This window comes from Candoia aspera, chromosome 1, assembly GCF_035149785.1.
Source record: "Candoia aspera isolate rCanAsp1 chromosome 1, rCanAsp1.hap2, whole genome shotgun sequence".
NCBI classification, from domain to species: domain Eukaryota; kingdom Metazoa; phylum Chordata; class Lepidosauria; order Squamata; family Boidae; genus Candoia; species Candoia aspera.
Genome location: NC_086153.1, coordinates 258,312,736 through 258,327,893, shown reverse-complemented (window position 1 = coordinate 258,327,893; position 15,158 = coordinate 258,312,736). Strand labels below are relative to the sequence as shown.

General features: G+C 37.3%; 1 protein-coding gene across 1 annotated transcript in view; it reads left to right on the top strand.

The window, feature by feature from the left end:
* The window catches only part of GAS2 (growth arrest specific 2), a 124,091-nt gene that overhangs the window by 79,694 nt on the left and 29,239 nt on the right, over positions 1-15,158 (top strand). Inside the window, exons 5-7 of the mRNA XM_063289561.1 lie at positions 1,505-1,568; positions 5,725-5,869; positions 11,642-11,749. Of these exons, the coding sequence (XP_063145631.1) occupies positions 1,505-1,568; positions 5,725-5,869; positions 11,642-11,749 (317 nt within the window). The remainder of the gene's footprint in view (positions 1-1,504; positions 1,569-5,724; positions 5,870-11,641; positions 11,750-15,158) is intronic.

Below are 15,158 nucleotides of genomic sequence, written 5' to 3'. Positions count from 1 at the left end.
AGTTTTCATACAGTAGTTCTATAAGAATAAAGAACTAATTTGAGTACTTATTTATCTATCTATTAAAACAATTATATATAGCTGGTCATCTAATGGATGGAATTCTGGTTGGAGAATATAGTACAGTATGTACTAGTTATACAAATCAGTTTAAAAAAAAAAACAATATTCCCTGGGGACCAGATATTACTGAATTATTTGCTTGCAGAAACAGTATCCTGTTTGAGCTGATCCTATTGGTTTATGGAAGGCTCTGACTTTGTTGGCCTTTTGGAAGACTGTGAAGACCTGGCTGTTCTCCCACGCACCGGGTCCAGGATGCTAATAGAACTCTGGCCTGGGTGCGTGTGAGATGCTGGAAATGAGTTTTTTGTAGTGGCCTCAACTTGAGTTTTCTTTTAATTAATTGCATATGGGTTTTGTTGTTGTTGTTCATTGCTCAGAGTTCCACTGGTTAGATGGGTGACCATATTAATTTGATTAATACACAAATAATAAAGTATTATATCTCATATAAATGAACTACTTCCCCATTCCCTAGTAGTGCATGTAGGACACAGACAGACAACCTGGTATTCTTAATATGTAGTGGGCTACAACTTAAACAAGCACTAGCCAGTAATGGCTTGTGGTGAGAAATTGTGAGAGTTGTAGTCCAAAACATCCAAGGAACTACAGGTTGTTTACCTATGATGGAGATCAACATGTGGATATTTGGAGTGGAGCAGGATTATGGTCAGTGTTGAGGCCTGCTATTTAATCATCATGTGGATGACTTCCATACAGTTACTTCTGTGATGTTCTAGTTCGAGTGGGAAATTGAATAGAGCATTTGGTAGAGTCCAGGCAAAAGTTATCTGCAGGAGAACATGTAAATTATTTCAAACACACTTTATTCTCCAGATTCCCTCCTTTATTTATGTAAAGATCTTATTACTTATGACCTGTTTAGTGTACTGTATGTTTCAAAGAATGACCAGTTGTATGTTTTGGATGGTATAATCTTTTTTTTTTTTTTTTAAAAACCTTGGATATAATTTTGCTGATCCCATTATACAAATCACTAAATCCATTAGCACCTTTTAAAATTATCATTCTACAAACCTTTGTTTATTTGAAATATCTTAGAATCTTAATTTAGGGCTACAACTTTGGAAGGAAAAAAAAATGAGTTACTCATAAGTTATTAAATTGATTAATGAATTAATCATCTACATCAATTTGCCTAAGAATAGCATTCTTCTGAAAACATTAATTTCTTTGTCTTTAAATGAAGCCTGCATATTTCACATCAGGTGTCAACTTAGAGGAGTTGAGTTCTTCTAAAATAGCATATGCCATCCATGTCTTAATTTTTCAATAAACTGTGTAGCCATGCTTTTATTTGTCTGCATCAGCCATTCAATCCTGTAGTTTAGGATTCGGCATATTACAAGCATGTATCATTCAGATACTTCAAATACCTTCTCCATAAATACTTTCTGTCTCCATTTTGCTTTTACAGTCCTCCATAAGCAGCCCAGAGAAGTGTGCCTTTGTTTGCTTGAGCTTGGAAGGATTGCAGCCAGGTAGGCAAACTTATTTAAAGAATGAGCAAGAATGTCACTCTTGGCAGGGCTGCAACTGGGGGGGAGGGGGCATGTGCCCCAGGCGCCGTGCTGGGGGGGGTGCCAAAATGAGCACTGGGGGGGCACCAAAATGAGCACTGGGGGGTGCCAAAATGGGCACGGAATCCATGTGTGCCCTGGGTGACACAAACCCTAGTTGCAGGCCTGACTCTTGGCAGCAGCAGAAATTGAGAGAATTACTGGTCCTGTGCACTGTCAAGCTAACATTTATACTAGCCTGGGTAAAGGCAAAGGTCCAGTTATTAGTACACGTGGAACATATTGTGGGCAGTTGTTCAAACAAAAAGAGTTAAGGCTCAACTAAGAAAAAGGGATGGAGCTTGTGTGCCATCTTCAAACCAAAGTCAAAAAAAGCCCAACCTGAAAACAAATCTGTAGTAGAGCAGTGATTTCTAACACAGATTATTTGGTGTTTTCAAGTCAGAGTATTTGTTTCAATAACTGGGACTTTTTTTGCTTTGAGCCATTTATGTAAACAATAATATGGTAATATGTCTTTGCCGCCGCCTCCTCCTCCTCCTCCTCCTCCTCCTCCTCCTCCAGCACAAGTAAAAGAACAGTTGTCAGGAGTTTTGGCTTCTTTTGTGTTGAGGTAGTTACGCCTATTAATGACATGAAATGAAAAAGAGATATTGTTACAGTGCTAGCAGCAAAAAGCTGGGAAGTAGGAGTGGAAGCAATGAGGATGCATAGAATAAAGTAAGATATAAGTAAACACAACTTGATTTATTAACATTTCCGAAGTTTGAAAGAACACAGAGCAAAGTTGCAAACATTGGACATTAGATGACAACACTGTTCCAACCTGGATAGTGAAGTAATAAGAGTTCAGAGCCCTAGCCTAACACATGCCCATCCTGTGATGCAGGAGTTTTGCAGGCATGCCAGCTCCCAAGGTGGGGTAGGCTTTTGCAGTCCCATACATACCCTGATGGAGGGGGCGTCCCGTTGCCTTTAGTACTTCAAGTGGAACTGTGTGACAGAAATAACAGCAGATAATATTAACCAACAACAGAAATTCAAAGAGACCAAAAGATAATGCTGTGAGGAAGGCAAAATCTTTGCTTGCCAAGATAAATAATGAATGACGGTCTACTAACCCATGGTCAATCTCAGTCTGCATGTTTAAGGTTCAGTAAAATGTAGATATAGTAGGTTGGCTACATAACCCATTGCATTAAAACTAATTTCTTTTTACATTTCAAAACTGCTGTATTAAATATGCCATATGAGACTGACAGAGTCAGGTGTGGGCAAAAACTGGGTTTCTGTTTGTGACCATCATGGTAAAATAAAATTGTGGTCCCTACCCTTTTTCACTAAAGTTATATTACACAATTGATATGAAGCGTAAGGTTTTTCCATAGAGAACATGGAAATTCAAACAGAGTGGAAATTGTGAAGTGTTACTTATGCCAGCCTTTTTTTGGGTGGGGGAGGGGTGTTCCATTATTCCATCCTCCAAAATCACATGGCATTTACAGAGGACTCAAAACGGAGGAAAAAGAATTTAGGCTGATGTCTCTTAGATCCATAGGGGGTCATACAATTAAGAATGTGAGTTCTTGGAAGAAGGATATGAAGTGAAAAACTCCCCCTACCCACACACCTTTCCTTCCAGGTCCATTAAGCTTGCAAGATCCAGAATTTATAGTTAAATAAACACTACTGAGTTGGATCTGACTCCTGGTGATGTATGGATACATGCTTTGCATCTTGATTTGTATCTGGTGACAATCTACAGCTCTTCCAGAGACATTCAAGGGATATCCCTCATCCTCTCCATCAATTTTATTTTGTATTCTCCCACCTTGCTAAGCATAATAATTGTTTCTAATCCATCATCCATTTGCATTATGTGATCAAAGTATGTGAGTTCCTATTTGCTTCAGTTGGGCAGTAAGTCTTTATTTCTTCCAGGACTGCTTGATTGGTTCTTAGAGTCCATAATACTGTCTCCAAATCCATAATTTGAAGGAGTCTATCCACATTCTCCCACTGTTAATGTCCACCTTTCCCAGCTTTACATTACCACTGGAAAACCTATAGCTTTACCTATTCTGACTTTTGCTATCACTGGAAATTAAGCAGTTGTCTTTCTTGTGGAGACCCATAGGTTCACCTTTCCCCATTTGACTTTGCCAGTAATGGTGACTCTATGAAGGAGTTTGTACTTTGCTGGCATTACTTTCAAGGTGAATGGAGTTTCTAACCTTACCACATCAAAATAGTAATCAATTGCAAGAAGAAAGAATTGATTAAGTGGAGTTGAATAAATCAAATGTTCATATCAATTTAATCTTCATTTAGTGTGTAGCTAGATATAGGCATATGTAGATGCAGTACCATTTAATGTAAGGGACTGGAACAAAATAAGAATAAACAGCTAGACCAGGAAGAAAACAGGTTTAAATCCATAAAAAGAGGATATATTGTTGTTATAAGATGTTGAAGGGGAAAAGAAAAGGAATCTGCATTCACTTGAAGAGCACAGAAGCTACATCTGATGAGTAAGTTTGCATACAGGTGTATAGTCAGGGTCCAGTGGGAACTTAATGATTTGTGGCCTTTCAGTATCTGCATGTTTGTACTAAGTGCATTATTAAAAATCTGGGATCTGGAATTAGAAAAAGAAAAGCCAATGATATAAATTCCTCTTGCATATACACTGCATAACAAACAGCCTGAAATATTTGTATTAGCTATAATTGAATTCTCTGCAAGTTAGGAAAAGAAAATCACTTCCACTTTCTCATAGCCTAGCACTGTCTTTTCCAATGTGTCACTGTCCTCTTCCCTGCTCCTGCTAGGCTAGGAATTCTGGAAGTATGAGCTTCAATATTTCTGGAAAACCTGAAAAGGGAAAATGTTCTTAAGGCTATGAATTGCTCCTGTAATCCCACTGCAGAAAGGATAGGAGCATGCCCAATAACTTTGTATAATAAAAACAAGCCAAGTTGTGCAATAATGCTGCAATGTATGTGAGTTGTGCCTTTTGGCTAAGGGCAGTCCCAGATGACCAGCCATCACAACCACAGATCTTCCTTATATCAATTTACCTGAATTGTTCAAGTTGTTCTGACCATTTCACATCATTTGGAAATTGGAACAATCTGTAGTGACGTTTGTTGCTGTAAATAGCTTTTCTCCATTTGCTAGTCAAACTGGTATTCACTTGACATTACATCACGATCACACACAACCAGTGATGGCATTGTGGGATCATAGGGGAAGGGCTCATTTCTAATGATGGATCTAGACACCTGTCTGGAAGAGCCGTCCAGGAAGAAGGAGAGTTCAGAAGACAAGAATCCATTCTCTGACTTGAGCCTCATTCCTCTTAAAAGCCATTGTCTGAGCATGTTGGAGAACCATGCCATTACATTAAGCCTTAGTGTAGTTTATTTGTTTAGGTATAGCATGTTATATGAACTTAGCCAATGTTTGATATTACTTGGAAAATAATTGAGAGGGCAATTTTCAGTGGATTAACCTTTACTGTGTCCTAAGATGTATGGTGGTCTTTTACATGGAATTCAGATTAGTCTTAGTTATATTAATTATGTCTACATTGCAGTCTACTCTAAGCATACCTTTTGGAAGAATATAACAACAGACGACACTGCAAAAACGTTGTGTAGTATTATTGCAACCCAACCTGAGTCAGGTTGATATTTCAGGATTATTTTACCTACTTAATTTCAGTTCATCGTAAGCCACCCAGAGTGGCTTTCTTCCTCTGCCTTTTCTTCTCCATGCTCTGTTCTTCCACAGTCAGCCTGTGGCAGGAAGTACGGCTTTCTTAAGATTTATTATACTATGTCAGTAACTTCAGGGCTGTATAAATAAAATTCAGTGCTCTGCCTGAAGTCCAAAATTAAATGGTAATGTTGATATATCTTGTAAGATTGCATTAATACCAATAGTTGCTTTTTCTGAAATCTACCCTCAGAATTAATATAGGTCTCAAGATTTAATTTAAGCAAGAATTTCTAATGTTATTATTATAAAGTTGGTTCTTCACCATTTTTAGCAGCTGACATTAATATGATGAAACTGATTTATAAGTGCAGGGTTCAATCTATCCCTTTAAAAGGTTTGGCGTGGAACCTCCTGGATTAATAAAGCTGGAGAAAGAGATTGAACAAGAAGAGACACTTTCAACTCCTCTTCCTTCTCCTTCACCTTCCCCATCAAAGTCACCTGGCAAAAAGAGCACAGGAAAACTCCTGGATGATGCGGTAAGTTTGTTTTGCCATACCTCATAGAGCCTCATTCTGCCACATCAACTTCAACGTCCTCCAATCTAAAACATTTGAGCAGGCAATTTGGGAATTCTGAGCAGTGTAGCCCTGCACATCTGACACCAAGTTGGTGACAATTACTCTCCTAAGTATCATAAGTTAGGTTATACCTGAGTTTATTGGGCCAAATATATGAGATGTGATTGCTCACTTTTTAAAAACAAAACTCGTCTCCAAATTAACAAGTGTTTACACTGTTTTGTGGAATATTGATTCATAGTAGTATTTTTTTCAGATTTGAATTGCATAAGAATATATATTGTAATTCACAGTACTTAGTGAAAACTAAATAAAACAGATAAGAACTTGGTGGAAATTTATTTCAAATGAGGAAGGGGGTACAGGATTAAAAACATGTTGATAATAGTGTAGAGCACACTGAAGTTTTTATAATCACTGAACCGTTAGGTACTAATTGCATACAAAACACTTACATGTTTTATAACATGGCCATTATGCCATAGTTGAATTGAATTGAGGCATTGCCCGACTCTAAATAGACTCAGCGATGTACAATAAAATGAAACAAAATAGAAAATACGATGTAATAAAATTATAACAAAAAGGGAATAAGCGGAAGAGCACAGGCATATTCTCTTATAGGATGGTAAAGGCTGACTTCTACCCTTAACCATAGCAGTGAGATTCAGGGACTCAGTCATTCAAAGAAGGAATACAGATTCCCTTTTCAGTTATGCTGAAATATGGATATTGGAGATGACTGACAAAATAATAGGATTCTAGCTACTATATTCATCCCAGATCCTCTGCATGTGTTTTAAAACCCAAAAAGAGAGCAGGGTATCTGGGGTATCACTTTCTAGTCATGTATATTCTGTTTCAGTTCTATCAGCTTCCCAAGACTTGATTATTTAATCTTATGAACTGATTGATATTGAGTCAGGCCTCTATACCACTGGGCCATTTAGCCCAATATTGTTCTATTGCTGTTTATGTCAGTCTGCATGGCACTTTACAGGGTATGAAGCAGACAGTTCTGTGGGGGGCTTAAAAGAGAGAGGCAGCAGAAAAAAGGAAATGAAGTGACTTTGTTACAAAAACAAAAGCAGTTTCCCAAGCTAGCACTATTCAGATGTGATGGACTTCAGTGCTTATATTGGCTGGAAATCATGAAAGTTTCCATGCAGAGTTTTGAAGGGAAGAACTAAGAGCTTACGATAGATCCGTACTGTGAATCTGCCTAGCGGTTTCAGGGTGTTAAGGTTTCCACTTTTCCTTCTCAGATCTCTAAATTAGAGATGAAACCTAGGACTTCCTTCATAGAACTGATTTGGATATATTTATTTATTTATTTATTTATAGAATAATACTCACTTTTCAGTTCACAGGTCAATCTGCTCTTATGCAAACAGAACACAATAAGCTATGTTGTGGAGAACTAAGGGTTAAATGGGAAAGGAAGAATGTCATTTTTAAAAGAATCTGTTACTATGGCAACTCCTATATCACATGGTAGATGTGCATCTACCCACCTGGGAGTTACAAAGCACTCCTTGAAAGCCCCTGTGCCACTTAAGAGCTATAATGAACAGATGGAATTTTGTGTATAATTTGTTGAAATGCAAACTTTGTTAGGGTCAGCATTTTTCCCCTTCCTGTATCTTTAACTTTTCAAACTCTCTCCCTACGGCTGTCAGAGAAGAACAGAGCTAAAGGTTGTGCATAGCAATGCAAAGCCATTATTCTTGCAGGAGAGGAAAAAAGGGGAAGCAAAACAGAATGTAAGGTAGCCTTCCCCAACATGCTGCTTGCTAAGAATTTGCCTTGTAAGTCCCATCACTCCTGCTAGGATGGTCATGCTGAGTCGAGGAGACAGAAATGGAAACACGTCATATCTGGAGGGTACCAGATAGGAAGGTAGTGTTAATATAGGAAAGGATTCACATGATCTCCATAATTCACAGAACAGCAGCTGAAGAAAACAAGAAGAATAAAGTCACTTAGACATGTCTCTGGTGTGTACGCCTCCCTATTCCACCTAAGTGTATATGTATAATTTTAACAGAGCTGAACCCTGACTTTGAATGTGCTACCCAGACCTAGCTGCTTTCACCATTGTTGTTGTTTTAGGGAAACAGCACTGAAAAAAAGTCAGAGTGAAAAGAACTAAAACTTGCTTGTTTTATATTCTCTTACTGCTGCGGGAAGAATAAAGAGCCATATACATGCTGGAAAAAATGCCTCAGCATGATTTGGGCAGGCCTTAACCCTAATTCATAAATTCAGCCCAGGGGGCGGAAAGGGTACAGTATGTCCCTGTCCATCCAACAGCATCAAAACACAAAATGATATTATGCCAGACAGAAGAAAGAGAACTTGTGGGGAGAATCCAGTGAACTCTTTATCCTCAAAGAGGATGATTGCTTATGCAGAATTGCTGCTTATGTAGATTTTCAGTTTTGGAGCATGAAGTTAAGTACAGTATGATTACCTATTTACATAGCCCTTAGGTCTGTCTGAATAGGTTGAAGTTCATGTTGTTTCTCAGGACATTCTTGCACATCTGTCCCAAATATATCTCTTAATCTGGGCCAAAACATTGAGCTACTATAGCTATTGCCCATCTTTATCACCCCTAAGTACCTCTTCAGAAAGTATTCCCATCTGATCTTTTCCTCTCTTCAGTAGATGGTTTCTTCTAACAGCAGTAAGAGAACATAACTATTTTCTGGAGACTGGCACTATAAGCTTCTTGAGAACGTCCTGCTTCTGTACAGTGTAGTCTTAAAATATGAATATATATTTTGATAAAATTTACATAAAGAATAAATCTTACCTATCTGTTGTTAATGTAAAAGAGAGACAGTACAAAGGGAAAACATTACAGTGTCTGTCAGGCATTGGATCATGGAGAGAGGGCCATTTAAAGAAAAAAAAATGTCCATTTTTCTCCATTCTCCAAGCAAATACACCTAGAAAATGATTCCTAATGTCAACAGTTTTCTTCTGCAGATGAACTTGCTTTAAAATGTATGTGGAGTTCATATCAGATGATTTTTTTTTTCCTGTAGACAGAGATGAGATTTTGTAAATAACCTGAAACTAGATAAGCATTGATGTCATGAACGGGCATCAGTTTTATATGCCTAATGGTTTAGTAGCTTCCAGAAAATCCTCAGTTTATACTGCAAAATGGAACCTTTGCTACAGTACACACTCACATTTTGGAGCTCCCTATATGGATAAATATATACACATACACATACACATACGATAGATGTGTTCATCAGGTTATAAGATTTGATAACTTTTCCTTGCTTGGCTAAAAGAAAATTAAGAAACCTGCTGAAATGTACAAGCCGCCCAGATTCAGGCAATTACGAAGAATCCAAGATGATAAACTCCCTCCCTTTGATAGCAGCAAGACCCACGTCAGTTAAATTTAGGCCAAGTTTAGTTAAAGTGATGCCATTGTTTATACTAGGCACATTTTCTGGCTTTTTAAAATAGTACTAATACAATATGCGATAGAACATTTGCCTTGGTGTCCTGCTTATATGGTTGATTGACTGGCCACAATTGGGAACAGACCACTGGCTTAGCTCACCTCTAGTAAGGTTGTTCTTATTCTTGTTATCTGAAAAATATATTTAAAAAATGCATTAAAAATCTTTAATAGGTTTTCTAGCAACATATTTATCTTGTTCTCAATCTTCCTTTACACATTCTTGGGTTATGAACTAGATTTACAGAGGTCTCTAGAGTATTAAGCTGAAGTAGGTGAAATCTTTAGGAAATGCTTCTTCATTGCTTTATTTGACATGAACACGTTAGGTCAACTTTCATCAAGGAACACTGCATTATGTAGAAGTTACTACATCCATGTGCTTGTCAGCAGTAGCACTTGAACGTCAGATCAGAATTCAGTCAACTAGAACTCTTCATTGGCAGTAAAGTTTCTGTACTTTCAGTTCACTGGCAAATTCTAGTTACGCTAAATATTAGCACAGCTCAATAGTGTTTCACATAGTGGTGGTTTTTAAAATGGTAGTCCCCAACTTACTGTAAATTGAATGCAATTATATGGGTGGGTCAAAAGGACATCATCAACAGAAAGAATACACAACACAAAATAACTTAAACAGTATGGGAGGCTGCCATTGGCAGTTTTCATTCTAACCACAATTTTATAGATACTTAGTTTGTGAATCAGAATTAGCAATTTTGGGATTATGCCCAAGAAAATTCAGCATCAATGCTTCATGATTTGATACTTAAATACAAAATTAGGCATGTCAAAAACTTGTCCTCATGCTGTATTTAAATATCAAAATTGAGTTATATCACTTTAAAACTGTAACATTACCACATCCATGTACAGCCCTAATTCCCATAGATGCCTGATGTGATTTTGATGCATATATAGCAAAGTTGGGCAAATTCTGTACTTGGAGCCACATGCAGATCTCAGATGTAAAGGCACTCTAAAAGATCTTGCAATGCTTCCCATCACCAGAAGATCAACATCTGTCACAAAAGAAACAGGGAATAGATTAATGATTTCTTTCTGATATTAATGGCAGAAGACCCACCAGCCTGGTGTCTGCTAGCCAGTTGATCAACCGAGAGTGAAAACACACAATGGTCAGGAGGGGGTTGAATTACGCATAAATATATACCTGTGTATGTGTCTCTCTCTCTCTGTAAAGTTACCACTGTACACATGCATGTTTCCCATGTGTACATAGGTATACCCCAACCCTTGAGGCTAAACATGTCATATTTTGAAATTGTAATAGTGACAACTCAGTTTTAACAATTTAAACCAAACACATAAAACCAGAGCCGTCTACAGAGCAGAACCCTTGGATAGAAGTTTAGGACTTGCTCAATATAATGAGCAAGAATATCTTTCCCTCCATGTAGCTGGGGTGGTTTAGCACACTTTGAAATAATTCCAGAGGCAATACTTAGTCAACCTCTAGAGAATGCCTTCCACTGGAAAAATTTGAATTAATATTACTTAATTGCATGTTTTCCATAATAAAGCTTTACTTCTAAATCCCACCTTCCTGAACAGATGGCAAGACCTTATGGATACCATTTATTATAAATATTAGTAATGCAGAATATAATGGCACATCCCTTTTTGGAGTGGGAGACAGAGATGTAAGTCATTTTTCATGGATTAGTAGCAACAAAGTTAGGCTAGTTAAAGTTCAGGGTTTGAGAAATCTTCAATGATGAAACAAGTTTATATTCCTCATTTTTGAGGGCCACCATGCCTCTGATTCTAGACGAAAATTATATTGCAAAAGTAAGAGGAGATGATGTGATCAAATTAGGGGATGGAGGAGTAGACAGTTCTAATTCACTTCCCATTTGATAGCCCTCTTAGCTTTTCTTTTCAGAAGGTCACTGGAGGGAGGAATACATCTGACTAAAATTATAGAAAATAGATAAGACGTCCTGACTTCATTCTTAACTGTCCTCGTAATAGGAGCAATGCAGAGTAATGGTGTATTAAGTATCTGTATCCAAAGAAGAAGTCCTGTCATTCAGTGGGTACATCTATTGCAGGTTCTGTGTTGGGAAGTGTAGGTATGTGAAGAATATAAATTCAGAAGGATCACATTTCAGAAAAGTCTGGAAAATAGCCTATCTCTGACAGAGGAGACTGGATATATGCTGAGATAATGGACCAATAATGCAGTAAACACATTGACATTATAACTTTTTTTTTTCAAGGTCAAGCATATTTCTGAAGACCCTCCTTGTAAATGCCCTAGTAAATTTTGTGTGGAGCGCCTTTCACAGGGAAGGTACAGAGTTGGAGAGAAGATCCTTTTCATCAGGGTAAGAAAAAAAAACTATTCCTTTTGTGGAGTGAAATCTGGTAAGTAAGCAAATGAATCAGAGAAATGATCATGAAAGAAATGTTTTGTGATGTAGGTTATTGTAAAGAGCTGCAGGAGCAGATAAAAGAGCTGTACATTCATGTGCTGGTGCTCTGTCAAGGGTGACGGGGTCATGAGCAGGATGCCCTCTGAGAGGGCTCACTCACTCTCCTGAATACTTGACCCACTAGGATTTGTTTTCTCCATCCTCTTTACTCACTTTCTCTCTCCTCATACTTTTCATCCCTCCCCCCACTCCTCAATCAGGTCGTGGTACTGCTACTGTTCTTGTTTTGTTTGAAAAGGCATATGTGATGATGAATTTGGGGGACCTTCAGGGCAAGCCTACCACCTGTACTATTCACCTAAAAAACAGACTGAAATAAGTCTTTTGTTCAGATTATATTCTCAGTGTGATTGCTGTGATTATCAAGATCTGCACACTTCTAGGCATGTTTACTTTTAGAAAATAGTTTTCTCGTCAAAAAATCCCAGCATCAGCCAATGGCAAACTGTTTCTGTATTGTTGACAAGGAAACAACATGAAATTGCCAAGCATTGAACTCAATTCAAGGGAGAATTTCTTTTACTTATCCACCCATTCATTATTAATCCATTGTTGCAAGATATCCATTTTTAGAACCTACTATACTTGGGGGCAAAAGTAAAGGTGAATTACAGCCCTGGTACTCTTCTAAGTATTAACAAGTATTAATCTTGCTTAGCTTTTGACAAAGTTGGTCAGGTGCTGCTTCCTACTGTGATAGAGTCATGAGTATCTCCCATTTTTTACCTGATGGAAAATGCAAAACAGTGTTTTTTCCTGTTGAAAACACTATTGAGTTATTCATGGATAATGATGGTGGGAATCATCAGCACTTTTTGAGATGAAAGGCAACACAATTCTTTCTAGTCTCCTCAATCCATGGTGTTTTTTTGTTCAAATGTATATATTGATTATTTTTAACAGGGCAAATATGTGTTATAACTGTCCAACCCAATCTTCTGCATGGAATCAAGACCCACTGAGTGCAGTGTGGTTTCCTTCGATGCCTGTGCATAGCATTGTAGCCTCAAGCGCAGAATGGAACATGCAGCCCCCTCCACAAATTATCCTTCCTGTTGTTGTTGTTGTTGTTGTTTTTAAACTTCTCATTTACTACTTTAAAATTTGAGACTTCAACCTCTCAAGCGTTTGTTGAGGAAAAATTGAAACAGCTGTCCATAGTACTCTCCTTGGATAGAAGTAGTGCTGGAGAGATGCTAATCCCATAGTGAAGTTTGTGGTGGGTTGTATACATAGTGTATGTGTGTGTGCACAGGTGTGTGGGGGTATTAAAAAGAAACAGCAGATGTGTTTAACTTGCTGAAAAGCAGTTCTCCTGCTTTAGACATTCCAATTCCTGTCAGTCCAAATATGGAAGAGCTAATAGTGGTTAGTCATTGTTTAAAAGAAAGAACAGTAACAACACTCAAAAGAATTATATTCTTTATTATTCCTGAAAATGTTTCAGGATTGCATTTTCTTATTGAAAACACTGAGAATGCAGTCTATTAATCCAACTCCCCTCATCCCATTTCAGCTATGTATGAAAGTAGTGATCCTACCTCTGAAGATTATTTTCAGGCAATATTATTTGTACAAATCACGTAAGAGTACATTTCTTGAGATGTCATTTCAAAGCAGCCAAAGTATGTTATACAAGATAGTACAAATGAGTACTGAGATGAAACACTAAACCTTTGATATATGACATGTCATCTACTCATATCTATGCCTTGTGCAAAACATGGTTGCAAATAAATCTCATCTTGTGTTCCAATACTTCCCCACCTATAAAATTAAATGGGTTATCAAGGTTCCAGCCCACACTGCAAACTTTAGCAAGGAAAGGGTAATAGCTAATGAAATAATGAAATAGGATATTTCTTTGGTGGTTTAATATTTCAAACGAGTCTTCATTTAACAATCCTATGATTAATTCAATTCACAGCATTGAAATCCAATAAACGAATGAATAGCTAGGCTGCAAAATAATTTGGAAAGGGATTTAATGGGCAATGTAATCAAAATACATTGTTTTTCTGTTATTTTACAAAGAGCTATATCTATCATGTTGATTTGTTGGCAGAGTGGCATCTGCCAGAACAACAGATTTTCAGTCTTACTGGTGCTCTCCCCCACTTTAAAAAAATGGTTCTAGAGGATCCTCTTGGGCAAATTTTGGAACTTAACTAAGTGGAGGAGTATATAATGTGAAGTAGATTATAGAGAGGTTAAAAAGAAAGGAGCAAGCTGAGGTAGATTTTTAAATTTTTGGATGTAGCCTACAATGGCAAGATAGAGATAGGTCAAAATCTGAGAAATCATCTAAATATTGCAGAGAGTGAAGCTATGATAAAGGAAATATAGAATATAAAGCAAAGGGTGGTTAATTAAAATAATATGAATAAAGGCAAAAACATATATTTAGGCTCCCATTTCAAAGTATTTTAGATGGTATGGCTGAGTACTCTTAAAAGACAAATTTTTGCAGTAACATCTTCAGTTGTCTTCAAAGGGCTTTTGATTGCATTTCCATTTCCCTTGTATATTTGTGTATTTATCTGTGTGTATGAACATAGTTTAAGTATGTGCATGGCTGTGTATCTTGTCTGTCTGACAGCCAAAGGAAAAATAGTAGATTACTTTTCAGTCTCATAATTTTGTAGTGTTTCTAGGGATTAATGATTTTATGTTCCAACATGCTTCAGAATTGTTTTGCTAATAAACATTGTAAGGAATGTGATTCATCTACTCTAGCAAATCCCAGGCTCAGATGGTAAAATGCTCTTTGATTTCAATTTGTATGGATATGTTGGGGTTTTATTATGGCCTTCAGAACAACTTAGAGCAAAACAATAAAATGCTATAAAATAGACCAAAGGACATCCTGAAGAAATTAAAGCAGCAACAACTTATTACAAATCGAAACAATGAAGGTGAATAATAATAATAATGATAATAGCCATTACGTTACTAAGAGATCTGTCCTGAGGTTAGGAAGGGGTCATAACTTGGCCACAGAGCAAATATTGTGGAGGGAAAAAGTCTCAGGTTCCATTTCAGGTAAGAAAGTAGAAAAAATCCAGATATTTATTTTCCAATAGTCCCGTTCAGACCATATCTTCATGAGTAGACCTCAACATGTGAAAAAACAATGAGCATCCTGTCCCCATTCTGCTGTGAATCATGTTGGTCATGTTTCTGAAGAGCGGGCCTCCACAAGTACAGCATGGAAGTCTGTAACAGGAAAGAATCTTCATGCACATATAAAAACTTCTACATGACTTGGACCCTGGTAGTCCAAGGTTCCAGATCATGTGAA